Raw genomic sequence first — 26481 nt, forward strand, 5'->3', positions numbered from 1 at the left:
ATATGATGGAGATGTTTAAGAAAATGAAAGGTAGAGATAAAATAAGTGAAGATGAATTATTCAGCAGAGTAGACAGTGATAGAACCAGGGGGCATAGCCTGAGAGTTAAGAAGAGGAGAGTTAAGATGGTAGTAAGGCAGGGGACTTTAACTTAGAGAATAGTTAATGCATGGAATGGTCTCCCTGGAAAGGTAGTGGCAGCAGAAAGAGTTGATCAGTTTGAATTGGAATTAGATAGGTACCTGGAAGTATTGGAGATAGAGGGGTGTAGGGATGTTGGCACGACTTTTTGGTAGTTTGAACATTGATGGGTGATTGTGTGCATGTGTACAGAGTATTGGTGGGGGTCTCGTCAAGGGGTGTTGGGTGGTTGATGTTGTGTGATTTTAACCCAAGCCCATGCCCCCTCCCCTGAAAAGAAGGAAAAGAAAAAGAAAAAACAACTACAAAAACAACACAAAAAAAAACACTTAAAAAAAAAAACATTTTGCATTTTCTTTTTACCTTCACCACCGAAGGTAAAGGAGGTGATGTTTTCACCCCTTTCTGTCTGTTTGTTTGTTTGTGTGCAGGATATCTCAAAAAAGTTGTGGATGGATTCAGATGAAATTTTGTGGACAGGTTGGGTGTGGGACAAGGACAAACGGATTCGATTTTGGTGAAGATCCAGATCCGGATCGGACTACTAGAATTTTAAAAATGTGATTCTTCACTATTGAGACATAGGACCAAAAACTATAGATAACATATCTCAATAATACGTTCCGATATATATATATATATATATATATATATATATATATATATATATATATATATATATATATATATATATATATATATATATATATATATATATATTGGGGCGTATAAGAAGTTGTGGACGGATTTGGACGAAACTTGGTGAACGTGTGACAAGGCCAAATTGGTTCGATGTGGGTGAAGATCCGAATGCGGATACGGATGCGAGAGTTATTTAAATTTTAAAGTGATTTGTCACCATTGAGATATAGGGCCAAAAACTATATAGTACTGTATAGCATGATATGTTCTCGTGGATAAGGCATTCTGTGGCGGAGGTATGCGCTCTACCAAGTGCCCTTGTAGTTTGATGTTGTGTTGATAAATTGGTGTGGTGTTGACGTGGTGCAGGCATGGTGGGCTGAATGGCCTCCACCTGTGTCCAATTTCCTTGTGAAGTTATAAAAAAAAAGAAAAGGAAAAGAAAAGCAGGAGTCACCGTACCACAAACTTGTCTGCAAGTTTCATCTGTGCAAAAGACAGGCCCTGCGGATGCAATGAGACCGAAACCATGTGGCCCCCAGATGAAATGGGTTTTCCAGAGAGAAGCGTCAGCAGCCGATTTAGTATGCCATGCAGATGGGAGCCTGAGAGGTAGAAAGGTTCGGAAGGGTTAGGGTTTACAAAAATGATTGGCATTGGAGAGGTGAGTAAGATTTAATTCCAATCATATCTAATAATTGATGTGTCTGACAGGAGGAGAGTTAATACACTTACCTTTGAGCTGTCTAATCTTGGTTCAATTCCCAACTGTCAGATTGGTGCTTTGCAGGCAGGGAAACTCAGTTGACAGTCCTTGTTAATCTGGGGGACCAGTCTGCTAGCATGAGCTGGATGATGTTAAAGATCCCACGGTGCCTTGTCATGAAGAGTCAGTGTATTATTGACAACACCCGGTGTGCTGTCACGTGATTGGGTTTTCGTATATCATGCCTCGCCGCTAGGGGTGGCAGGAATGTGCTTCCGGATGTGCAATAAAGCGGAGTTGATGCTGGCACGCTTGCGCCTCGTACACTCTAGTTGGCGACGAGGATGGGATGAAAACGGACTTGTGCCCGTTTTCATCGGAGACGACTTCGGATTGTTTTCAGAACAATTGGAATGCTATTTCCACGCGAATGATGTGGTCGACGAGAGCAAACAGAAGTCGATCTTGCTCGCTTCGCTTTCGGCGGAGCATTATCGACTACCGAGTGATTTGGTGGCGCCGAACAAGCCCCGGGATGACGGGCTGTCGTTTCGGGACATTGTGCAAAAGATGAAAGCACACATGGCGCCGGAGAAGTCATTATAACTCGCTCGATACCAGTTCGATCGCCTCTCGAAAGGGGCAGAGGAACGCGTCGCTGATTTCGTGGCGTGGATTAAGCATTCTTCCGTGGCCTGCAAGTTCACGGCGGGGGAGCGGCCAGCTCGGCTCAGAGATCATTTTATTGCTGGTTTACAAGATGCGAAAATGGTTTTGGCGGTTCTACGGCTGAAAGGTGAAGCCATTACATTCGACTCGGCAGTCAGCACGGCTACAGCGGTCGAGCAGACCCACGGGGATGTTCGAGCCATCACCGGCCACGCGGGGTCGCGAGCGCCCCGGGACACACGCTCGACCTTCGATGCGGGTCGGACATCGCCGCGCGGCCGCACGAGCGGCAAGGTGACCCCGCGGATGTATTTGGGATGCGGAGGTCGACACCTGCGCCGTGCGTGCCCGTATAAAGGCACCGTGTGTTTAAATTGTCACAAGGTGGGTCATCTGAAGCGTGTGTGCCGTGGGGCGCCGGCCAACGTTAAGGTCATGGACGGCGATGTGCGAGGCGACCCGGGGCGGAACCGGCGGCCGTTGATGGGCCCGTTTTCAATTGGCCCGGCGGCGGCGTGCCCGATGACGGTGGAAGTCGAAGTGAACAAAACGCCGATCATGTTCCAGGTCGATACGGGAGCGGCTGTGTCGATCATCGGCGAACAAACCGCGCATAGACTCAACGGCCTGAAGCTCATCAGGTCAAACCTCATGCTGTTCACGTACACCGCGAGAGAAGATAACGCCAGTCGGGATGGCAGACGTGTCTGTGCGGTACCAAGGCCAGGTCGCCACGCTTCGGGTGTACGTCGTGCGGGGGAGGGGACCGTCTCTCCTCGGCCGAGATTGGCTGGCCCGCATCAGGCTAGACTGGGCCGCAGTTCACCTTGTGCAACCCGTGCCGAGCTGATGGGAGGATCAGTTGGAGAAGATTCCTCAGAGACATCAAGGTTTGTTTTGTGACGACCTTGGGAAACTCAAGGGCATGGAGGCAAAACTCTTCCTGAAGGAGGGGGTGGTTCCTCGTTTTTGTAAACCACATCCAGTGCCGTATGCCCTGCAGGACAAGGTCAAGGGTGAACTGGATAGGCTGGAGGCCTGTGGAGTGATCGAACGGGTGTCGTACTCAGATTGGGCCACCCCGGTCGTCACGGTGCTGAAACGGAATGGAGACGTCCGATTGTGCGGGGACTTCAAATCCACGGTTAACCCGGGGCTCAGCGTGGAGCAATACCCACTGCCGTCAATCGATGAAATATATGCGCGATTGGCGGGGAGTCAATACTTCACGAAGCTAGACCTGCGTGATGCATATTTTCACCAGCCGATGGATCCCGGGAGTAGCGAGCTTTTGACAATCAACACGTGTCAAGGACTCTATCGATATACCCGACTCTGTTTTGGGATTGCTTCGGCCCCAGCTTTGTGGCAGAAAGCCATGGATCAGGTTTGCATTGGCCTGCCCGCTCAGACCTACCTGGACGATGTGCTCATTGCGGGGAAAATGGCGGACGAGCATCTTGCGAACATTGCCCAAATGCTGACAAAACTAGAAGCGTGCGTCCTGTGCTTGAACAGGGACAAGTGCGCGTTCTTCAAGCAGCGCTTGGAATACCTCGGGCACATCATCGGAGGGGCTGTTGAAAGGTCCTCGGAAGGTGGAAGTGATTCAGCACATGCCACCGCCTCGCGACAAGACGCAGCTGCGCTCGTTCATTGGTATGGCCAAGTATTACCAAAGGTTAGTGCGAGGGCTCAGCTCACAACTTGCGCCGTTAACACAGTTGCTCAGGAAGGACGAGCGCTGGGCTTGGGGGCCTGCACACCAGGCATCGTTCGACCGCGTCAAGCGGCTGCTCACAGAGGATACGGTCCTCGTGCACTACGAGCCTGCGCGTCCGCTCCTATTGGCATGCGACAGCTCGGCATATGGCATCGGAGGAGTGCTCTCCCACAGGATGGACGATGGTTCCGAGCGGCCTGTTTGTTTTGCATCCCGGACCCTGTCCGCAGCAGAGCGGGGATATGCCCAGATCGAGCGCGAGGCTCTCAGCCTCGTCTGGGGTTTGCGGAGGTTTCATCAATACCTGCTGGGGCGGCATTTCACTTTGCAGACGGATCACAAGCCGCTTCAATTCATCCTGAGACCTGAACGCGGGGTGCCGGTGGTAGTGGCCGCGCGAATACAGCGGTGGTGTCTGTTTCTTGGTGCTTATGATTATGATATTCAGTTCCGAAGCACTGAGAAGCATGCTAACTGCGACGGGCTCTCACGCTTGCCGTGTGCGGAGGGTCCAGCTGTGTCTGAGTTGACCGACCGGGTCGACGTGTTCGCGCTGGGCCAGGTCCAAAGCAGGTCGGTCACGGCCAGACAGGTCGCGGTGGAATCGGCTCATGATCCGGTGCTCGCCCGTGTCGTCCAAGCGATTTCTACGGGGAAGTGGAGCGATCTGCCTTCGACGCCGGCATTCCAACCTTTCACGTCACACACATCAGAGCTGTCGCTGGTCCAACGGTGCGTTATGTGGGGGATGAGGACGGTGATTCCACCGAAGTTCAGGTAGCGGTGTTTGGAAGAACTGCATGTCAGTCACCTTGGCGTCGTGAAGACCAAGAGTCTTGCTCGTAGCCTGTTGTGGTGGCCGGGGTTGGACAAAGACATTGAGCAGTTGGTTAAGCGTTGCGCCACGTGCCAGACAGATGCTGATAACCCTCGTCGAGCTTCGGGAATATGGCCGACCCCAGTAAGGGCCTGGCAGAGGGTCCATGTAGATTTTGCGGGGCCGGTTAATGGCAAGATGTTTTTGATTGTGATCGATGCATTCTCTACATGGTCGGAGGTTGTAGTAATGCAGCATACATCAGCAAACATTACAGTAGAGAAACTGCGGACGATCTTTGCTAATAAAGGGTTACTGGAGATCCTGGTCTCTGATAACGGTCCGCAGTTCATCGCGGGTGTATTTGATGAGTTTATGCGCCAAAATGGTATTCGACATCTGAGGTCCGCACCGTATCATCCTGAGACGAATGGGCAAGCTGAGTCGTTTGTTAAGATGTTGAAAAGGCCTTTGCGCAAGGGGGGGGGGGGGTGTTGCACCTGTGCAGACGGTGGTCGGTCTTTTTGCTCCATTACAGGAACGCAGTTCATCCTGTCACGGGTGATTCGCCTGCCATTCGTCTCTATGGACGGGCATTGCGGTCCAGACTGGATTTGCTGCGACCTGGAGGATTGGGGAGTGGGGCGGTGTCGCGTCCGACGCGGCTGCGCAGCTTCGATGTGGGACAGCGGGTGATGGTGCGCGATTATTTCCACGGTTCCAAATGGGTGTCGGCTGTGGTCTCTGTGGTACTGGGACCGGCGAATTGCATGGTGCGGACTGATGGTGGGGATGAGTGGAAGCGGCACGTGGACCAAATGCATGATCGCTGTTCAGCGTCACCCCCCCCCACACCTCCCCGGGCCGAACGATGTGGGACCCCCACCTGTAATGTCGCCGGCACCAGACGTTGTATCGCCAGGGCTGGATGTGCCGACGCCCAGGGGGTCCTCGCCTGATGCTGTCCTACCCGGGGACGTCGGGCAGGCTGGTCGGTCGGGGGCAGTTGTTATTGCGGATGGCGTGAGTCCGGCGAGGGTGTCACCTCGACCGAGCCGGGAGGCGTCTGAGCCTGGACTGTCTGGCGGCGCGGCCCATCCGAGGCGGGTCAGGGTGCGGCCGCGGTACATGCAGGATTATGAGTGTTGATGGGTTTCGGGTGGTCATGTTATGATTGTCCTTTCATCATTTGACTTGTCATTTTATGAGGGGAGGAGTGTGCTGTGTCATGTGATTGGGTTTTCGTATATCATGCCTCGCCCGCTAGGGGTGGCAGGAATGTGCTTCTGGTCGCGCAATAAAGCGGAGTTGATGCTGGCACGCTTGCGCCTCGTGTTCCCCTGCACCTCGTACACTCTACCCGGAACAAATGATCAATTCTTTGTGTCGAACATCAAGCCGTGCCAGCTGGTTGGACCAAAAGCTTTTTAAACTTGACTGATCAGACTCAGCGGCGTAATGTTTCGAGTGGCCGCTCTCAGTCTGGGACTTCCATGATTCAAACCCCGCCGAGTCATACCAAAGATGGTACGTGCTGCTTCCTTGCTTGCAGCTCAGCATTTAAAACGAGAGCGAAGTCGACGGCACACCATTGGAAATCCCCATGCTTCCCACCTCAAGCAAAGTTGAAAGATGGCAAACAATTCCACATGAATGAGCCGACATCAAATTTTGCCAATATCACGCGATCTCCAACTATGGTACACGGTTGGGAATAAATTGACCAAACTTGGTGGTGATAATCACCACATGGCAGGAAGGTGCGAGAGCAGTGTCATTTTTGGCCTCGCCCCCTCAGGCAGGGTCACAAGGTCAAATACCAAAAAAATTCAATTGCAGACACATTTTTAATGAAACTTTGTATATGGAATCAATATTGAGGGACGCATGAAATATGGATTGAGTTTTTGGATTTGACGCCCCCAGTTCATGCCCCGGGGATAGGTACTTCGGGTAACAGGGGTGACAACAGAAGACTTTTTAAAACTCAAAACTTGATATCAGGTCATTCTTTGTGGAACTTTTTGCGATCTTTCAACTTTGCTTTAGGTAGGAAGTGTGGGGATTTGCGATGGCTTGCAATAGACTTCACTCTAGTTGTTATAACTATTATTATTAATTATAAAGGGAGGGGGAGGGGACAATTGTGGCCGTTAAAATTGTAGTAGGATATCCAGTAACTGTTCGGTTTAATAAAAAATATATTTGAAACGTATCCCTTCAACCATCAATACGATGCCAGATCAATATCTAGTGCAGCCGAATGAGACATCATTGGTCATGGGAAATCAATGACACTAAACAGGTGCTGATAATTATTTATTACAAACAAAAAATTAAGAACTGGCAAAAAATTTTTTCCTTACAATCAGAAAAAAGATGACCAATGCATGTGTGGATGTTTGTGAGGCATCAGTTGTGTTAAAATCATGAGCATTACATCTTCAGCGTGATTCAAAGCATCCTGCCGAGTGAGAGATACAGTCGGTTCAGCAGAGAGGACAAAGAGGTTCAAGATGGGTGATAGGAGGGAAATAAGGGCTGTGAAGGATGTGGAGTGAATCTTACCAGCATTAGAAGAAATCTGATTGATCGGTATGGCCACAGCTCGGTTTATATTGGACCTGATCTTCTTCACCTGTAATGACGGTTTCATGAGCCAAATGTTGGTTTAGCTCGAACCTAAACATTGCACAACGCTTTAAAAAACAAAACTCCGACTGAGCCATCCACTCCACCCCCATCATTTAACACATTTAACATGGAAATATGATTGGAGCAATGAATCGTGTACAGACGAAACGACAATCACCACGTCGCTATGTTCATATGTTCATGCTCAAACATCATGCGATATATCATTTTTGCCCCATCTCTAAATTGTGAAGAATCGCTCGAGAAATTCAAAAACAAACAATTTGCCGATGCTGGTAATGGATTCGTATCTTCAGCAAAATCGAATCAATTTGTCCTCGTCACAAACCCAACCTGCCCACCAAGTTTTGTCTGAACCCGTCCATAACCTTTTGTTACATCATGCTATATATAAATCGGTTTTAGCCACATCACTCAATGGTGAAGAATCACTTTTGAAAAATACTCAGATCCGGATTCAGATCTTCAACAAAAATGAAACAAATTCTTCCTCATCACACATCCAAACTGTCCACCAAATTTCTTCTGAATCCGTCCACATCTTTTTAAGATATCCTGTTCACAGACAAACAGCGAGACAGATATACAAACATACAGGGGTGAAAACATAATCTCTGCCCACCTTCGGTGGCAGAGGTAACGAGACACAGGAGGTGGCCATTCGGCCCATCACGCCTGCGCCGTCTCAACACCAGACCAATTTTATTCATCAAAACAATGCAATTCCATTGGGGGGGGGATGTGGATGAGAATGTGGCATACCCAGGGATATCCCAAGGGTAGCAAAATAAAAAAGGGAAAATATATTTAGGTCAGGTCAGGTATGGGAGCACGTGCCAGAATAGCGCATCGCTGCGTCCACTTTCCACCGGTACTCCAGGGGCCTCCGTCTGGCCATCCCCCACGCAGATGCCATGCCCATCCCCATCTCCTTGAGATGATGGTCAACCTGCTGCAACCAGGAGGCATGTGGTCGGCCCACTGGCCTCCTCCACTCATGAGACTCACTCGCTGAGAGAATCTGGTGAGCAGGATCAGCGTCAGGAAAACGAGCCACATGTCCATACAGCCGCAACTGACGATCACGGACTATGCAGGTAACAAATATCATCCGAGTCTCTCTCAGCAACCGCTCGTTGGACACAAAATCCGACCAGCGATAGCCAAGGATTCTCCGAAGAGACCTGGTACCAAAGGAATTAAGTCTCCGTCTCAGATCCTTGGTCAGAGTCCAAGTCTCGCATCCATAGAGCAAGACTGGAAGTACCAATGACCTGAAGACTCGGACTTTCGTCCTCCCGCACAGGTACCAGTAGCACCACACCCCATGATCCAGTGAATCCATGACTCCCCAGGCCCGACCCAGACGTCTATTGACCTCTGACTCACAGCCAGCAGAGACATGAATATCACTGCCAAGGTAAGTGAATCTCTCCACGACCTCAACATCCTCACCACAAACAGACACAGACAGGACAGCAGCATCCAAGATGTCACCGAAAGCCTGGATCTTAGTTTTGACCCAAGAAACCCGAAATCCCAGCGGCTCCGACTCCTCATTCAGCACATCGAGGGCCCCCAAGAGGATGTCTAAAGTCTCCGCAAAGATGACTGCATCATCTGCGAAATCAAGGTCAGAGATCTTGACATTCCCAAACGATGTACCGCAGCTTGATCTCTCAGACATCCTCCCTAAAATCCAGTCCATACAAGTGCTGAAAAGTGTGGGGGCAAGTACACATCCCTGACGAACTCCAGTAACAACTGGAAATAAGTCAGAGATGGTACCACCACACTTCACAGCACTCTCAGTACCAGAGTAGAGTTCAGATATCAGATCGATCAGATTTGGTGGCACCCCACGAAGACCAAGAATCCTCCAGAGGACATCCCGATTCACTGAATCGAACGCTTTACAGAAATCACCATAGGCTGCAAGCAGCCCCTGCCCAAACTCTCGTCTGCGTTCGGTGAGGACACGAAGTGCAAGGATACGGTCAATCGTTGACCTCTTTGGTGTAAAGCCTGACTGCGCTGGATGCTGGTGCTCAAGCAGATGGTGGCGAACCCTATCAAGAATTATCCGAGCAAAGACCTTGCCCGGCACTGAGAGCAGCGTCACCCCTCGGTAGTTATTGCAGTCTTGGCGATCACCCTTCCCTTTCCAGAGAGGGACAACAAGGCCCCTTTCCAGTCAGTTGGGATGATGCCTGTGTTCCAGGCAGAGCACAAAACTGCATGCAACGACATGAGTGCAGCATTTCCACCAGCCTTGAGAAGTTCAGCATGGATGCCACAGATCCCTGGAGCTTTGCCCCGTTTCAACTGGTTCACTGCAGCCCGTGTTTCCACATATAATATACAACCTTAATATATCAAAGGGCGGAGGAGCTAATTGTGAGCCAACGGCCATCCATATCTAGTGCCCAACTGTATATTAAGTTTAAATATATTAAGTTCAATCATTTAAATGTGATATTTCTCAGGATTGAAAGACATATTTCAAACACTTGGAATATGCCTTTCAATCCTGACAAATCTCACACTCTCACAATCTCTCCAAGAAAAGACCGTATGGCAAACCCTCCTATCTAATTTCTTAACATTCCTCTTGAGGACGTTCATTCAATTAAACTCCTGGGTCTCACCATCAGCCCTGATCTCTCTTGGGCAAACCACACTTCAAAGTTGGCCTCCAAAGACAGCCGCCGACTGGGCATCCTCCGTCGTACAAAGTCCTTCCTTGGCAAACCTAAACTCTATCCACATTCAAGGCCTTCATCCACAGTTTTGTGGAGTACTGCTCTCCCTTCTGGGCTGGTTCCCCTGCCTCACATCTTTCTCGGCTTGACGCTGTGGAAAACAAGGCCTTTGGTTTCTTGGAATCTCTCGATCACTTCGCTATTGCAGACGGGTTGGTGTTCTCTGTCTTCTCGCGCTTCCTTTCTGGTCTTGCACTCTCTGCTCTTTCCGTTCTTTGTCCTCCCCCAACCCCTAGGTTTCTACAGGGCTCACAGGGTGCACCACCAACCCCATTCTGGTGAAACTACATAAATCCAGGATTCGGTGGTTGGACTTTGTGGCTATCGAGCGTTTGCTAAAAGAGACTCAGATGAGATTTGTTACCTGTAAAGTGTGTGATTGTCAGCTGTGGCTGTATCATATGGATAAGTGGCTCGTTTTCCTAACGCTGCTTCTGCTCCCCAGATTCTCTCAGCAAGGGATCCTTGTGGGTGGAGGAGGTCAACGGCCAATGGCCAACCACGTGCTTCATGGCTGCAGCAGGTTGATCGGCATCTCAGAGATGGATATGGGCTGGGCATCTGCTGGGGGGATGGCCAGATAGAGGCCCTTGGAGTACTGGCAAGAAAGTGGACGTGGCGACGAGTTTGCCAACCTTCCTCCATGATGCGCCAGATTGCTCGCATACATGACTTGCCAAGTCTCACAACGGATCTATCAAGCTCAGGACAGCAGATTGAGAAGACCACTGAGAACCAAGACCTTATTCCTCTATTAAAACGCCTCAGTAGATTTGGTCTTGTGTTTTGGGCATTGCCATGCTGGAAAAAGTTACTGGGCATTCATCGCTACAGGAAACCACGAACAACTTCAAAATATCCTGATACATTGCTGAATTCATTGATCTTCTCGAATGCATAGTGGTCCATGGCCTTGATTGCTAAACAGCCCCAACAAATATTGATCAGCCACCATGCTTCACCGTGGGAGTGACAATAAGTTCTCTCATTCCGATAAGGGGGTTTTTGTCAACCTTCCTTCACGACTCAAGATATTAGACTTTGTGCAAACAACCCGATCCCATCGTCCCATAAACATGACAATTAAAATTAAAATCTTAATTTAAAAATGTGCGTTAACCTATTACACAATTGAAAAACAAATAAACAACAACAAAAAAATACTTGTGCAAGTCATGAATTTCATTTCTCATATTTCAAAAAGTCATTTCCTGAAAGCTGGTTGTTGGACTGGGTGTGGTGGGGAGAGGGTTGCTCAGTTAGAATGGAGGCTCACATCGTAAAATCATCAGACATAATGGCAAACAAAATTCATATTTTTACAACTATGGTGATTGTAGTAATGTCACTTGTAATAAAATGAGTGAATCCAAAGGACCTCAATACATTTGAAGAAACAAAATTTTTTTTAAAAAAGTTTAAATTGTGATTTTACAATGGGAGCCATGTTTCTTCTTAAATATATTGATTCTTTATAATGTATCTGACTCAATACAACAAAAACTTAGACGAGTTGTCAAACGACAAGAGTTTAAAAAAAACAAAAACAATCCAGCTTTGCAAACAGAGTACCTGTGGGTCCTGACTGGAGCTTAATGTTGTGCAGGTTCTCTCGGTATCCAACATGTCCTGTTCCAGTTGCTGGCACCAAGCATCGAGAACCGTCACTGCCCCTTTTGCGATCTCCGTTGCTGCTCCGTAACGCAGACAAGGAAAATATTGCAGCCGGACAAAATCCCATAAATACATCACTCACAAAAGGTTGTTGCCAATACGTTCGGGTGCTGAAGGCTCTGAGAATAACATTCCTGATGACATCCTTTTAACCGAATGTAAATATGTATAATTCGAGAATACATCCTGAATCGAAACTCGTCAAGCGGAATGCAGGAATTGTGCATTCCATCACGACACTTTGGCTTGAAAAGAAAATAGAACAAGTAAAGATCAAAATATAAAGAATGAGTGACATTAAACAAAGTTAATTTAACAAGCCTCACAACATAATGCCACAAGCCTCCCCTGTGAGCGATCCAAGGAAGACCAGGAGAGAAAAGATGGCTGCCAAACAGAGGTAAGGTGAGACAAATAAATGGAGTAATGGTTTAAATTTCAGCTCCAGCCTCCGCAGCTTGATGGAGTTGTGCTCTCCCCTATGGACTGGTTCCCCTGCCTCACACATTGTTCAGCTTGATGCCATAAAACCAAGGATTTAAGATTATTGGAATCTCCTGCAATGAAGCTGAGTCTATGGGTCTTTCTCGTCACCATCGTAGACAGGTCGGTGGTCTCTCTGTCTTCTACCGCCTCCTTTCTGGTGTTGCACTCTCTGCTCTTTCCATGCTTTACCCACCCCCAGGTTTCTGCAGGGCTCACATGGTCCACCATAAACCCCCTTCTGGTGAAACTACCTAAATCCAGGATCACTGCTCACATACACTCATTCGTTCCTGCCTGTGGAACCAACTTCCACATTCTTCTTCAATGTCATTCTTCCCCCCAGGTCTTCAAGACCACCGTTCACCACCGTCTCAAATCATCCCCAATCCGAAGCCATGATCATTTCTACCCTCGTTAACCTCACCCAAATCCGTCCTCCTTCCATTTTCCAGTTTTCCCTCCTATATCAATCTTGTCCACCCCATGCATCCTTTCCTGCCCACACCCATTGTTTATCCAAGTGTCCCTCTATATTGGCCTTAAACTCTGCTGTTGGTGTTTCCCCCTCTCTTTCTCTGCTGCTCCTTTTGCGTGCGCCTGTACTGTTCCTTTTGTGTCCTGTTTTTATCTGTTACGTTACTGATCCATTCAGTGTACTAGCTCTTCCACAAGCCTCGACTATGTACACAGAAAAATGGTAGTTAGTGTGGAAATGAAATGCAGGAGGGGTGCCTTTTCCAGGCACTACACTACTATGTTGCAGTTCCGCTATTTAAGCACATTTCAAGGATTGGAAGAGGGTACAGAGCAATTCTTAGCTAAAAATCCCATTCCTGGGAGAGAGATGTTCACTGAGCAAGAACATTGTTATTATTATAAGTCGCCATTACCTAATGAATAATGTTTGGTGGAAGATGTGTTTTCACGTGAGAACACTGGGGGTGACCATTCCCAACCACCCCCGCAGGTTGCGGATAGTGGAATGACCCTTAGATATGAGGGTTAACTGCGTGGGAACAATCTGGCGATGATTGTTCAGGGTGAAGTTGGTTAATAGGTGGAATGGTTATCCTTATAAATCCTTTGAATAACCAATAATGTAATCACCTGGTGAATCAGAGGCATCATAAAACCTCTTCCCCCATTGTCTTGTGGGTTATCCATTTTGGAGTAAGACGAGGAGAAGGAAAAATCTGATGCAACACCAATTGGATAGGAGAAGCTCATTCGGCTTGGTTGCCAATTATCCTCGTAGCAGATGACTACTAATCAAATTAATCTTCGGTAGCAGTGGCGAGGCACCGTCGTCATCGCCAGTTGAAAGCATGATGAGTTTGTATAACAGCACCAGGGTTCAAGCCCCTGCCTCAAACCTTCATTTATCTCATAGCTTTTTCTGGCCTTTATGACAATGAGACCATAAATCCGGATGGACGGATATCATCTGAAATGACAGCAACGAAAGCACTTTGCCACCTTAAGAAACCTTCGTTTCTTGGGCAGCTCAATTGTCGTAGTCTTTCTTCCACTTGTGCAATTGAAGAACTTGACAAGCACATAAACGGCTTCAACATATCAGCGTTTTGTATTCAAGAGCATGGAATAGTTCACCAACTGTTGGACTCAGATATTCAAAACACCAGAATTGCAAGATCCGCCTTGTTTACAGCTTCTGCCACACGCAGTCGAATCGGAGCAGCAACTGGTGGAGTTGGAATAATCGTCAAATCTTCCTTACTCAACAACCTCATACCAATCACCAAAATATCAGATCGGATTGCATAAGCAATATTTAAGGGGAACCCTAAAACATATGTTCAAGGAACTGCTGAAGTCAACGCTGCCCGTGATGCCGTCCTCAATGCACACAACCTGAGACTATCTACAAACACAAGCTGCATTGTGTGATATGTACGACGAAGCCCAGGAAGAGCAGTTTCACAATGTTCTGGGGGGCTTTGACAAGGGGGAAATCAATCAGTGCACTCCATAACGCCTGGAACCTGGTGAAGCATCTTTCTGGAAAGAAACCTAAAACTGTTTTTATCCAAGGTGAGAATCGCAAAGATTCCTGGAAAACTCATTTCCAAAAACTGCTCTCTTATGCTAATACCAGCCATACCCAACAATCCAATCGATCCCATTTTTGAGGTCAACTCCAACATGATTGTTGGCGTCTTTTCATCAGTAGAACATGACACGGCAATGAAACAAATGAAACTTGGAAAAGCTCTCGGTCTTGATGGCATTCCAATCAAAGTCTGGCGACTTCCGAAGTTAAGAAAAATCTTGCTGAAATTCTGCAACGAAACATACCTAGGAAAGTGGTCTTCCGAATGGGGGAAGACAGGTATTGTACCAATATCCAAGAAAGGAAATTTAACGCTTCCTGAAAACTACCGTGGCATAAGTTTAACTCAAACAGCAGCAAAAATTTACCATCTCCTCCTTAACAGAATTCGCCCTGAATTATAAAAGCTCAGACACCCGAAACAAAATGGTTTTAGGCTCCTTCGATCAACATCTTCTTAGATCCTGGCTCTCAGGCGTATCAATGAGGAAGTACGCAATTACCGAAAAGAGGCTGTTATCATCTTCATAGACTTCAGGAAAGCCTTCGACTCCATTGACAGGAATAAACTTTTCCAAATTTTACATGCATATGGCATCCCTGAGTCGATTGTGAAGGCCATACAAATTATGTATACCTCTGCAGTGGTATTAACACCTGAAGGAGAGACTGTACCTTTTCAAATCAACAATGGTTCAAGGTGACCCGCTCACTCCTTCCTTCCATACTCATTGCCTTGGACTATGCCTTAAGAACTGTGATTGAAGACTGGGGTGGTTTAACACTCTCCTGGCATCGAATTAGCAGACATCCAGCCCGGGACATTTCTGACCTTGACTTTGCTGACGATATAGTGCTCCTTTCAGACGTGTAAAGCGAAGCTGAACTCCTACTTCACAAAGCTGAAACTGCTGCTCGGTCTATTGGGCTTGTACTCAATGCTGAAAAGACAAAGCATATACACATCAATCCTTCTGTTGAGTGTGCTCTACTTACTGTCGCCAGAAGTCCGATAGAGAGAATGAATGACTTTAAATACCTCGGCTCCTATACCAACACGCAGCGTGAGTTAGAATGCAGAAAAGCTCAAGCTTGGGCAGCAGTTCATGCCCTCCATAAAGTTTGGAGATCTCCAATTCGCAAATGGAGTGAGCTAATGGTCTTCAAAACTACAGTTGAGTCAATCCTTCTCTATGGGTGCGAATCCTGGACCTTGACCCAAACGTTGGAGAAATCACCAGATGGTACCTACACCAGATTGCTTCGAAAAGTTCTGAACGTTTCTTGGCAAGACCATATCAATAATAGGGATCTGTATGGTTCTTTGCCCCGCATCTCTGCTATTGTGAGGGAACGCCGCCTTCGCCTTGCTGGTCATGGACGTGACATGAATAACTTGCAAAGAAAGTTCTACTCTGAAGGCATGAAGAACCACGGAGAAGTGGTCACCCCCTCAATACCCTGCGAGACATCATCGAGAAGGACACTCGAATAGAGAGAGGCACCAAGGAGGGTTGCCCTTTGCGATCACCTGTGACTTATTCTTGGCCGGTGATCCAATGATGGAGGGGCATCGATTTAGTCAATGTTCTGTCTCATCGAGAATCCTGGAAAGATCTCATCATGCCACTACAATAAGTAGATGATATTAAAAAAAAAATTTAAACCTAATTTATCATTGTTGCAGTTGGTTAATGGAATTAACCATCATGTCATTAGCTCTGTGGCTGCCCACAAATTGATAACCAGAACAAAGTGTATCTAATTCTAGGAACACAACAGTAAATTGTCACCAAACAGTCACTATTACCATTAACATAACTCAACAAAGGTAAAAAAAACAAAAACAAAGACAGACTTTTTTATTTGGTGCATTGAACATGGTTACAGTTCTGAGTTCAAAATAACACTCTGTGCAAGAGAAAAATTTTATCCAAGGCCTGGGGCAATCGGATCCGGACCTTACACTGTTTGTGAAGTTTAGCAAACTGCAATCCAAGCTTTGTGCAAAACAATTCCTGGATCATACTTTTTGTTCCCATGACAGCAATAGTAACCATTGCTAACCAATTGACCATTGTTTTTTTTATTGTGGGTGTAGCGATAGGTTTAAGGGATGGGAAGGAGGGGATTCCAGGAGGGATGGTGGCTAGGATGCTGAATAAATTGCAGCACCTCAATTTCAATTACTTGCTAAAGTCCCGAGCCAAACATTTACCAAAATATTTGTAACTTCTTTTATTTATGTTCTTAACATACAACACTTACTCCGAATACAGCATGTTGACCAACTAAGAACCCTTGAAAAGAAATGAATCAATAATATTGTTTATCACACCTTGTTTCTTCTGCTCTTCTTCCTGCTCTCGTTTTTTCTGCTCTTCCTCCTGTTGTCGCTTCTTCTGTTCCTCCAAAGCTCGATTCCTTGCAGCGTCTTTCTGTTCCTGCAACATTTTTGCAGATGCCAATTGCTGCTCGTGCAAAGTGCGAGCTTGGCGGGCTGCAACAGCCAGTTTGCACAGATTGAGCAGATGAAACTGGATCGCTGACAGGAGTTCGGTAGTAGGTGGACCACGCTGAAAATACCCCCACCCCACAAAAGGATTAACAAACACAGACAGACAGACAGACAGACAGACAGACAGACAGACAGACAGAGAGAGAGAGAGAGAGAGAGAGAGAGAGAGAGAGAGAGAGAGAGAGAGAGAGAGAGAGAGAGAGAGAGAGAGAGAGAGAGAGAGAGAGAGAGAGAGAGAGAGAGAGAGAGAGAGAGAGAGAGAGAGAGAGAGAGAGAGAGAGAGAGAGAGAGAGAGAATGAGGTGGAAAGTTAGGTGACCAGGACAGAAACCAAACTGATCATCTGAGATTAGGCAAAATGGGTGGGGAAACAAAATAAATTTACACAAGAACAAATAAAAAACTAGATATCTGCGATTACAAAGTGATCACCAAGGAGGGTTGCCCTCGGCGATCACCCATGACTTGCTCTTGGCCGGTGATCCAATGATGGCCAGATTTTGTTTGGACCACCATATGACCTTGCCCTTCAATACTTAGGGACAGAGTGTAGATTAAGAAAATGTGCCTCCATTGATAGTCGATCAATAAAACTCACATTATGAATGTGGGAGGAAAATTATTCAAGTTATGATCAAAAATGTGATTTTGTAAATTAGGTCACAATCCAAAAAAACAGGTCAAGGACACAAATCAAATATCAGGTGTACAACTTCAGTGCAGGTACAATATTATGATGCAAAAACATCTTGGAAGGCTAAGTGGTCTTTGAGATTCTTTAATTCAGAATCAATGATATAAATGAAGCGTAAATGTGTCTTACTCGAGCCTATCTCGAGAAGGCAATTTAGTTCCGATTGCATAAACCTCAGCAGAGTTATTGTAAAAAAATGCAAACATTTCTATAATTAGGTCATGACCTTAAAATTAGAACAAATTTTAAAAAAGCTACATTAACCCCACATACTTTTTATTCACATTATTGACGCAAAATTTCATTCCGAAAGTCCCAGAAGGCTCGGAAATACAGCTCAGACATTGGCATAAAAACTTAAATGGTGGTTTAGTATTCATATGGGTGTAAGAACTTGACCTTTAACCCGGAGTGGTATGATGTAAATGAAGTGTAAATGAGCCTCTCTCTCGGGAGGACAATTTCGTTCTGATCGGACATACCCTAATCAATCTTTCGTGAAAAATATGAAAATGTTTATAATTGGGTCATAAACTTAAACATAGGGGCAGCACTGCTGGGTGCTCACCTGGTAGCGGCTGGATAAGCTTACCAGGCAACCATTGGTTGGCATGGATGACACACAAAATATGTAACGGAGAAGAAAGTAAATACATGTGCATTTTTTTTTTATGTCGTGAACAAACTTTGGAACATCACGGGTGATAAAGGTTGTGGTCAAGTTTCATCAAAATTGTGTATGTGGTTTCAGAGAATAAAGCAAATACATATTTTGGGGGGCAACACCACATGTAGAACGCCTTACACCCCAATTTATTGTCATGAACAAGCTTTAGTACATCATGGGTGATGAAGGTGGTGGTCAAGTTTTATCAGAATTGTGTGTAGTTTGAGAAGAAAGCAAATGCATATTTTGGGGGGCAATGCCCTACTTACACACCTTTTAGAGCCTTTTTTAACCTTTTAAAGGTTTTTTACCTTTTTTTTTGCCTTTTTAGCACACCTTTTTAAGGTCATGAACAAACTTTGTTTAAGCATTTTTTTTTTAATGTCGTGAACAAACTTTGGTACATCACGGGTGATGAAGGTTGTGGTCAAGTTTCATCAGAATTGCATGTGTACTTTCTGAGAAGAAAGCAAATACCTCATTTTGGGGGGCAACCCCCCGTAGGGCCCAAATTTTTTTTAATAACATGAACAAACTTTGGTACATATGCAGTGATGAACGTTGTGGTAAAATTTCATCAAAATCGTGTTTGTAGTTTCAGAGAAGAAGGTGCAAGTATTTATGTACGTACGGAGGACGCGCCATCCCATAAGCTCGCCAGAACGACGTTCCAGGTGAGCTAAAAATTTGGTCATGTCAAAAATAATGTCACCCCCGCATACTTATTACGATTATTGATGCAAAATTTAATTCCGAAAGTCCACGGACATTTGCAGAAAAAAATGGAGCGAATCCTAAATGGTGGTTTAATACTCTGAGTGATGCAAGACCTTGACCTTTAACCCAGAGGGGTATGATGAAAATTACAATTAAATGCGCATTGCCCTACGCTATCTGGAGAGGGCAATTTCATTCCGATCGGACAAACTTTAGTCGAGTTACGGTGGAAAATGTTAAAATAACTATTAATAATAAAAAACATTTAATGAGTAGGTCATGACACTAAAATTAGGTCAAGGTCATTTTTAGGTCAACCTCACAAACTTTCTATTTCCATTATTAAGGCAAAATTTGATTCCGAAAGTCCCAGCTGGCCAACGATCCATATCCCCGATCCAGCCAAAGAAAGATGCATAAAGGAACTAAGAAAAGCTACACAAGGTAAGCCCTTTGCCGTTTCTGAGGCAGTTGCTCTGAAATAACTTGCCTTCTCTTCCTGGATCTCAAACCTGACCAAAGGCTATCTTAGTGCATTCCAAAAAATCTGCAACAAATGTGTCCACTCTCAAGAGAGCCAGAAAACAATATCTGTCCAACCTCAAGAATGAACTTTCAAACATGTCTCTCTCCTCTAAACCTGGCGGCACCTTTGTAAATCTGTCTCTGGAGTATGCTCCCCTTCCATTCCTGATCTTCATCAATCAATGATAAGATGTCCTAGTTTTTCTCCAATGTCCTCAACTCAGATCACCAATCTAGATTCAGAGTTCAGACCAGGTCACTCAACCTTGAAAATGCTGCTCCTATTCTCCCAACAATGGATGGGGGTCCTCAATGTCATACATGAGATCAGGGGCGTCTCGTTTGACAAACTTTAAATAAAGTCTGGCATCCAAGGCCAACTCCACACATGGCTTATTGACTTCCTCTACTCTCAAAGCCAACATGCGGCTCTTAATGAAATCCTTTCACCTCCTCTCCATATCAAGGTCAGAGTGCCCTTAGGCAGTTTCTGGGCCCAGTACTATTCCTGATCTTCATCAATGATCTCACTGACTCTGGAAAATCCTCTTTATTTGCTGATGACTACACTTTCTGCCATGACATCCCTAATCATTAAGACAGGCAGGCTGCAGCCTCTTCCCTCTATTCAGAACTTGAAAAAATAACAAATAAAAATCACAAAATGGTCAAACACTTGGAATACGTCTTTCAATCCTGACAAATCTCACACTCACACTCGCTATCTCTCTCCGAAAGGACAGTCCAGAAAACCCTCCTATTTACTTTCTTAACAATCCTCTTGAAGAAGTTCAGTCACTCAAACTCTTGGATCTCAATCTCAGCCATGATTTTCATAGGCAAGCCAAATTTCAAAATTGGTCTCCAAAGGTAGCCACCGACTGGGCAACCTCCATTGTACAAAGTCCTTCCTTGGCACACCTGAACTCCAATCCACTTACAAGGCCTTCATTTGCAGCTTGATGGAGTACTTCTCTCTCTTCTGGGCTGGCTCCCCTGCCTCACATCTTTCTCAGCCTGACACGGTGGAAACCAAGGCCTTTAAGATTATTGGAAAATCGCGTGATGCAGCTGAGTTTATTGGGTTATCACTTCGCTATCGCAGACAGGTCAGTGGTCTCTCTGTCTTCTACAGCCTCCTTTCTGGTCTTGCACCCACTGCTATTTCCATGCCTTGTCCCCCTCCCCCACCCTCCAGGTTTCTGCAGGGCTCACATAGTCCACCATTAACCCCATTCTGGTGAAAGTACCGAAATCCAGGATCACTGCTCACCACCACTCATTTGTTCCTCTTTTTTTTTCCTGACTGTGGAAACAACTTCCACATTCTCTTCAATCTCATTCTTCCCTCAAGGTCTTCAAGAGAGCTGTTCACCACCATTTCAGGTAATCCCCAATCCAAAACCATGATCTTTTCTCTACTCATTAACCATACCCAAATCCCTCCTCCTTCCAATTTTCCCTCCTTGTAGTTTCCTTCTGTATTCATGTTGTAAAACCAACCAACCACCCATGCATGCGTGCTTTGCATCCTGTTACCTCCATCACCTACAGTGGACAGAAGTTATGTTTTCAAACCTGTCATTCTGTTTGTTTTTCTGTGAGCAAGATATCTCAAAAGGTTGCACACGGATCCGGACGAAATTTGGTGGACAGATTGGGTGTGTGACAAGGACGAATTAATTAGATGTTGGTGACAATCCGGATTTAGATGCTAGAAGTTATTAACCGATTCTTCACTATTGAGAGATGAGGCCAAAACGATATCCACCACGGTATTTCAAAAAGTTGTGGGCGACTTATGACAAAACTAGGTGGATGAGTTCGGTAGGTGACAAGAACAAGCCGATTCGATTTTGGTTCATGTACAAATCCAGATCCAGCATATCGGTGGGACACAAAACGTAAACAGTTCAGCCTGGCCGAGGTATGCGCTCTGAGTACCGTTATAGTTTTTGTCTGTTACGTTCTGTTCTTCTCCAGCTACTATGTTCTGTTCTCACCAGTTGCACATACATGTACAATAGCAATTTTCTTGGTTTCTTGATGCAGCTTCCTTTGGCTTGAAGAGTGTGGGGGTTAATTTATTGAAATGGCTGGCCAGCACAACGTAGCCGGTTGAGCTTTTCCCGGCGGAGGTTGCGGTACATGTTGGACATTGAAAAGCTATAGAGCTATTGGCTTCATGATTGTCACCCTTTACCTGTGGGATGGTGGCAGCACTGCCTGACCCCACATCCAAATACAGTCAACCATCACCATCCACGTGCTCGCCGTCCCTGCGCTTACCTTTTAGACACCATTTCTCTCCGTCCACGCCGAAACTCCCCACATATCCATGGAAAAAATGAACTCCTCCCTTCTCAAACTCCTTAGGTTTTCATAAGTTTTTTTAACACTTTCAATGCTTGGATAACAATATTTTCCTTCCTCCAATTACCTGTTGAAACATAACTGTATTGTATTGCCAGAAAATATAAAAAGTTGCCTTCTGCGTCTTACAGGAACATCCTCTCAATGCGGACAAAATAAACCCCGCACACCCTGAACTCGTTCGTATTTCATTGTGTATTTTGTGATGAAACTTTGTGCACTGTTTATTTAATATCATGCTTCTAAAACGTCCATTAAGTGGTGTATCTGCTGAAAAGCAGAATAAAAAAATTACCCCCGTGTGGGGGTGACGGTCATCTCTATAATACCACAAGTTCTCAATGTTCAGTTATGACCGAAGACTACTGCGAAGCTCGAACTGCGCAGCTCGGTTAAAGATGACTCGGTATTTTGGTGCGCGCGCACGAAATTATATTTTGAAAATAAATACTGACGTTTACATTTCGGGTTTTGAAACTTTTGCACCTTCGGCGGAAAATGTATAAATATAAAAGGCTAAAAATGTGTTTTATATTTATATTTCATTTCTCCTTCCTTCCTTCTTTGCGAATCGCAACGGTGTTTTTGGCCATCTTTCAGATCACGTGACGATCAAACGGGAAGGAAATTCAAAAATGTGTCTGGTTAAATACAACATAATATTTTTTACTATCATAATCAATAAACAGTTGCCAAATATCTTGTAGAGTGGCAGACTAGATAAGTTTTGAAAAGGCGATTTTTATAACTTGCGTGACCTCGTGACCTTGACCCTGACCCTGAACCCGGACAAAAGTTATATCGTTGTGCAACACTCATTGACCTCTACCCACATACTAGGTTTCATCAAGATCGGAAAGAAAAATTGACAGACGGACGGACGGACATTTGGTCTGGCTTTATTAGGTCATCTCGGTAGAGATGACCTAAAAAGTGAAGAAAGTGATGACATTCGTGGAAAAAGTGAAACTATGAGATCGACTTGAGAGTGGTGCATGTGTCACTGTGTTCGTGAAAGACTACAACGTCAATGAGTCCACTATTCATTACATTCATCAATGTAGCGATAAAATTAAGGCAAGATCATCATAATATATATATCCACAAAGGCTCCCCAAAGGCAAGAGCACAACATAATAGATGCGAGGGATTTATGGATCACTCCTGGGAGATTGATCGGCTACTGCCGTGCCATGGCTATGTTCAAGCAGAACTGACCGAGGCGACCCACCAACAGTACTCCAAGCAGAAAAGCCTCCTTATTGATGGTAAATGTTACTTATTTTATCTTATTTTACTCAATTGTTCTTATTTTTCAACGAAATAATTTTTTAATTATTTATTTATGATTTTTGGACTTATTTTGGGATGCTGGAACGTATATCAATGACTTGCATGTTATAAACTGTTCGCTGTTCACGGAAGTTTTGAGGAACGTAACCCCAGCGGATGGCAACAGTTTAATGTATACACTTTCGAGCAGTCTTTGGTTGACTCAAAACAGCCGTCATGGTAAACGTGCGGTACCTTGAAACCTTGCCCAGATTCTGAAGTACATATACCCAAAATTTGGGGCCTCTACATGTTATGGTTCAGCCTTGAAAGAGTAGCAAACACACAAACACTTTAAATTATTTACAAGATATATGTTTGTTTGTTCTTTATACATTTCAAACCCCTTGGCCAATTTCCCTGAAATATGCTGCATCACATTATTTTCATATGTGGAAGGTCAACATCAAGGAAAAACTTTATCAAATTGATGTAAAAAATATGAATGGTGCCCTCAGTGACCTCACATAAAACACCGCAAAACGTATGTTCACCTCTCGTTGTACATAGGCTAGGGCGGTGGCAAATCACTCACTCGGCCAGGAGAGGAGTGGAGCTTTGACTGTGCGTGCATGAACGTTTGGCCAATTTACACCTCAAACCCTACCTGCTTTAATCGTCTCGAGACTTCACTTAAGTCTAAATAACTGATCCGGTGACCCAACTTCGATAAAACTCCACAGTCAATGGGAGGGACGACTGGTCATTTGCAGACCCACATGTCTTACTCCTTCAGCCTGGCACGAGCAGACCGTTTCCAGGAACATCGCCTGAGTCCTGATGTTCCACTTTCACAAAGTGAAACGTGGAAATTTTTTTTTCAATATGGATTGAGAACCGATCTAAAGGATATACAAAGGATTAGTGCAGTCACAATTATATTGCTACGGTTGTGGAAATTCGCATTACACCATAAAGGATCCTCAGGTGAGATATATCGGTAAGTTCATGTGTAGTTAGCCCAAACCTGTTGTTTAGAGGGAATATATGTGATCCATTCGGGCTGCGATTCTTCAGTTAGTCGTTTTTCTTTGGCTATTGTTAATTTGGTGCAAGAACAACAACGAACATCGCCACAACCAACATCTCAACGATCACGCCATTCACTACACGACACCACCTTCCACAACTACGCTACCACATCTTTGCCACTCGCCATTCAACGAGCAACATGCGGTCACGATCTCCGCGGGACGGATGGAAGGGGCGGCCGGGGTGCGAAGGGGCATCTACCGCCCGAGTCTTTCTTCCCTCGTTGTACGTCGCGTGCAAGAACAAAAACCAACAACGCCTGTGGGATTTTCCTTTCTGCTTTTCCCGCGCTTTGGCATGGGGGAGGGGCGATTTGAGCCAGAGGTCAAGGTGAAAAAAGGTGGGGGCCTGATTTTGGGGGAATAATTCCCTGGCCCCGAGCCAAGACTGACTTTCCTCGCCCCCCACACGGCGCGGGGAGGGGGGAACGCGAGGGCGCGCCCCTTTTTGGGAAGCTTCCAGAAGGGAGGTGGAGACAGAAATGAGGCGGGGCAAAGGGGCGGAGCCGGCCCCTAAAAAAGGCGTGGGTGTGGAAAGTTGGAAGCTGGAGGCTCTTGGTTCGTTCAAGCGATTGACAAAAGGCGTGGGCATGAAGGTCGACGAGAACGTCGTTCCCTTTCCTGTTCCCTTGTCCCTGAAGGGGAATTGTGGAGAGTTGTGGTGATCGTTCCTGGTCGGAGTTTCTGTTCGTTCGTCCGAGCTGTCGGGCGGACGACATGTGCAGGCGCGCGGCCCGAGCCAGTGGACCACGCCGGAGGGACTCGGAGTTACGGTCGCCAAGGACTCGACGCACTCAGGGAAGTCGCGACTTCCATTTCTTTTGGGTTTTGTTTGAACGTGTGTGTGTGGCGCCAGTCTGCAAAAGTAGAACGGTTAAGTGTTGCCGTGTAAGTCATATTCGGTTGTAGATCTGCGTTGGTTCTATGCTTGTGTTTTTCTTTACATAAACGTATACGTGTATTGCTTTTGTTCCTTTGTTTTATTGTAATATACGTGCCTTCCGTGAATAAACGTGCTTGTCTGTGTGTGTAATAAAGTGCTTGCTTGTTGAACTGTTTTCCCGTTTCGCTTCGTCTTTTCCCTTGTTTGAAAGTTCCATCTTGCATCACGTAAGGGATCGATAGTGGGTTTAAAACACCCGGTAATTAATCTGAACCGTCGAGGTCGACGATAACTCCGCTCGGTTACCCCTGCAGCACGGAACGAGCTGCTTAAGCGGTTCGTGTCCAGAGTCGACCTGCGGCGTGGTACAACTCCCCGGTACGCTACTCGCGCGGGTACGAGTATTGACATTCGGCGGGAATAGGTATATCGACATTCAGCGATTCACCCCATTCCGCGCGGGTAGAATGCGGACTGGGTTGTGGTGAGGTTAAACCCCCACCCGTGGCTAGCTCCTTGGCGGTAGTTCCAAGAGGGTCACAACTGAATTGTCCGTTCCGGTGGGCGAAGTGTCGCGATTTGAGTTACGTGGCCGATCGCATGCCGGCGGGCGCGAATTCGTAACAATATATAGCAGATATAGCAGGAGGAGGTATACAACGGACGGAGCGAATGGTTTTGCACCTCATCGGCATTGCCCGGTGCACTGGCGATAAGGGCCTTAAGGTGCTGGAGCAGGGCAAGGAAGGCGTTTTCTTCAGGAATCGTTGAGTCTGGGAGAATGGGGAGAGCCAATTCCTCCGAATCAACGCCTTTTGCCAGCCCCCGCAACCGCACAACCCTCTCCGCTGCAACTCTCTCCTTTTCAAGTCGCTCTGCTTCCTGAAAACACTTCTGAACAGACACGAGAGAACTTGTCAAGCAAAATAGAAAATAATTTTGGAAAAAGCTCCAGCCGATTTACCCTGACAAATCCAATGGGATGTGTGCGCATTCAGAGACGTCCCAGCGAGCTCACCTTGACTCGCAGGCAATGTTCCTTCATTAATTGCTGTTGGTTTTTCAGTGTCTCTTCTGAGCTGCAGCAGGTAACCAAGAGATCGTCTCAGCATTACAATCAGTGCAACACCATCTCAATAGTGTTAAGGAGATCATCAAAACAAGATCAAATGAAAAATGGCCTGCAGACCTGCCTAAACTCCTTTTTTAGTTTCTATCTATAATTATCATTCATTTTGTCAAAATTTCAATATTTTGTGCAAGATATTTTCCAAAAGAACATCAAAAAGAAGAAACAAAAAAACAAAAAAAACAAAACGGTGATCATCAGAGACATATACGCACACACATACGTATTTAAGTTTGAAAATACAAAGATGCTCTGTAAACACTGTCA

General features: G+C 45.8%; 1 protein-coding gene across 2 annotated transcripts in view; it reads right to left on the reverse strand.

The window, feature by feature from the left end:
- Positions 1 to 26481, reverse strand: part of GLE1 (GLE1 RNA export mediator) — an 89318-nt gene that overhangs the window by 11415 nt on the left and 51422 nt on the right. The window contains exons 5-10 of one of the 2 annotated variants that reach the window (XM_085854699.1): positions 26104 to 26164; positions 25770 to 25979; positions 16685 to 16922; positions 11688 to 11806; positions 7267 to 7336; positions 1246 to 1388 (exon numbers count right to left, since the gene is read on the reverse strand). In XM_085854699.1, the coding sequence (XP_085710825.1) occupies positions 1246 to 1388; positions 7267 to 7336; positions 11688 to 11806; positions 16685 to 16922; positions 25770 to 25979; positions 26104 to 26164 (841 nt within the window). The remainder of the gene's footprint in view (positions 1 to 1245; positions 1389 to 7266; positions 7337 to 11687; positions 11807 to 16684; positions 16923 to 25769; positions 25980 to 26103; positions 26165 to 26481) is intronic. The other variant, XM_085854700.1, reaches the window with a different exon arrangement.

The sequence above is a fragment of the Eptatretus burgeri genome, chromosome 14 (genome assembly GCF_056783735.1).
Source record: "Eptatretus burgeri isolate ZD-2024b chromosome 14, Ebu_testis_v1, whole genome shotgun sequence".
Classification (NCBI taxonomy): domain Eukaryota; kingdom Metazoa; phylum Chordata; class Myxini; order Myxiniformes; family Myxinidae; genus Eptatretus; species Eptatretus burgeri.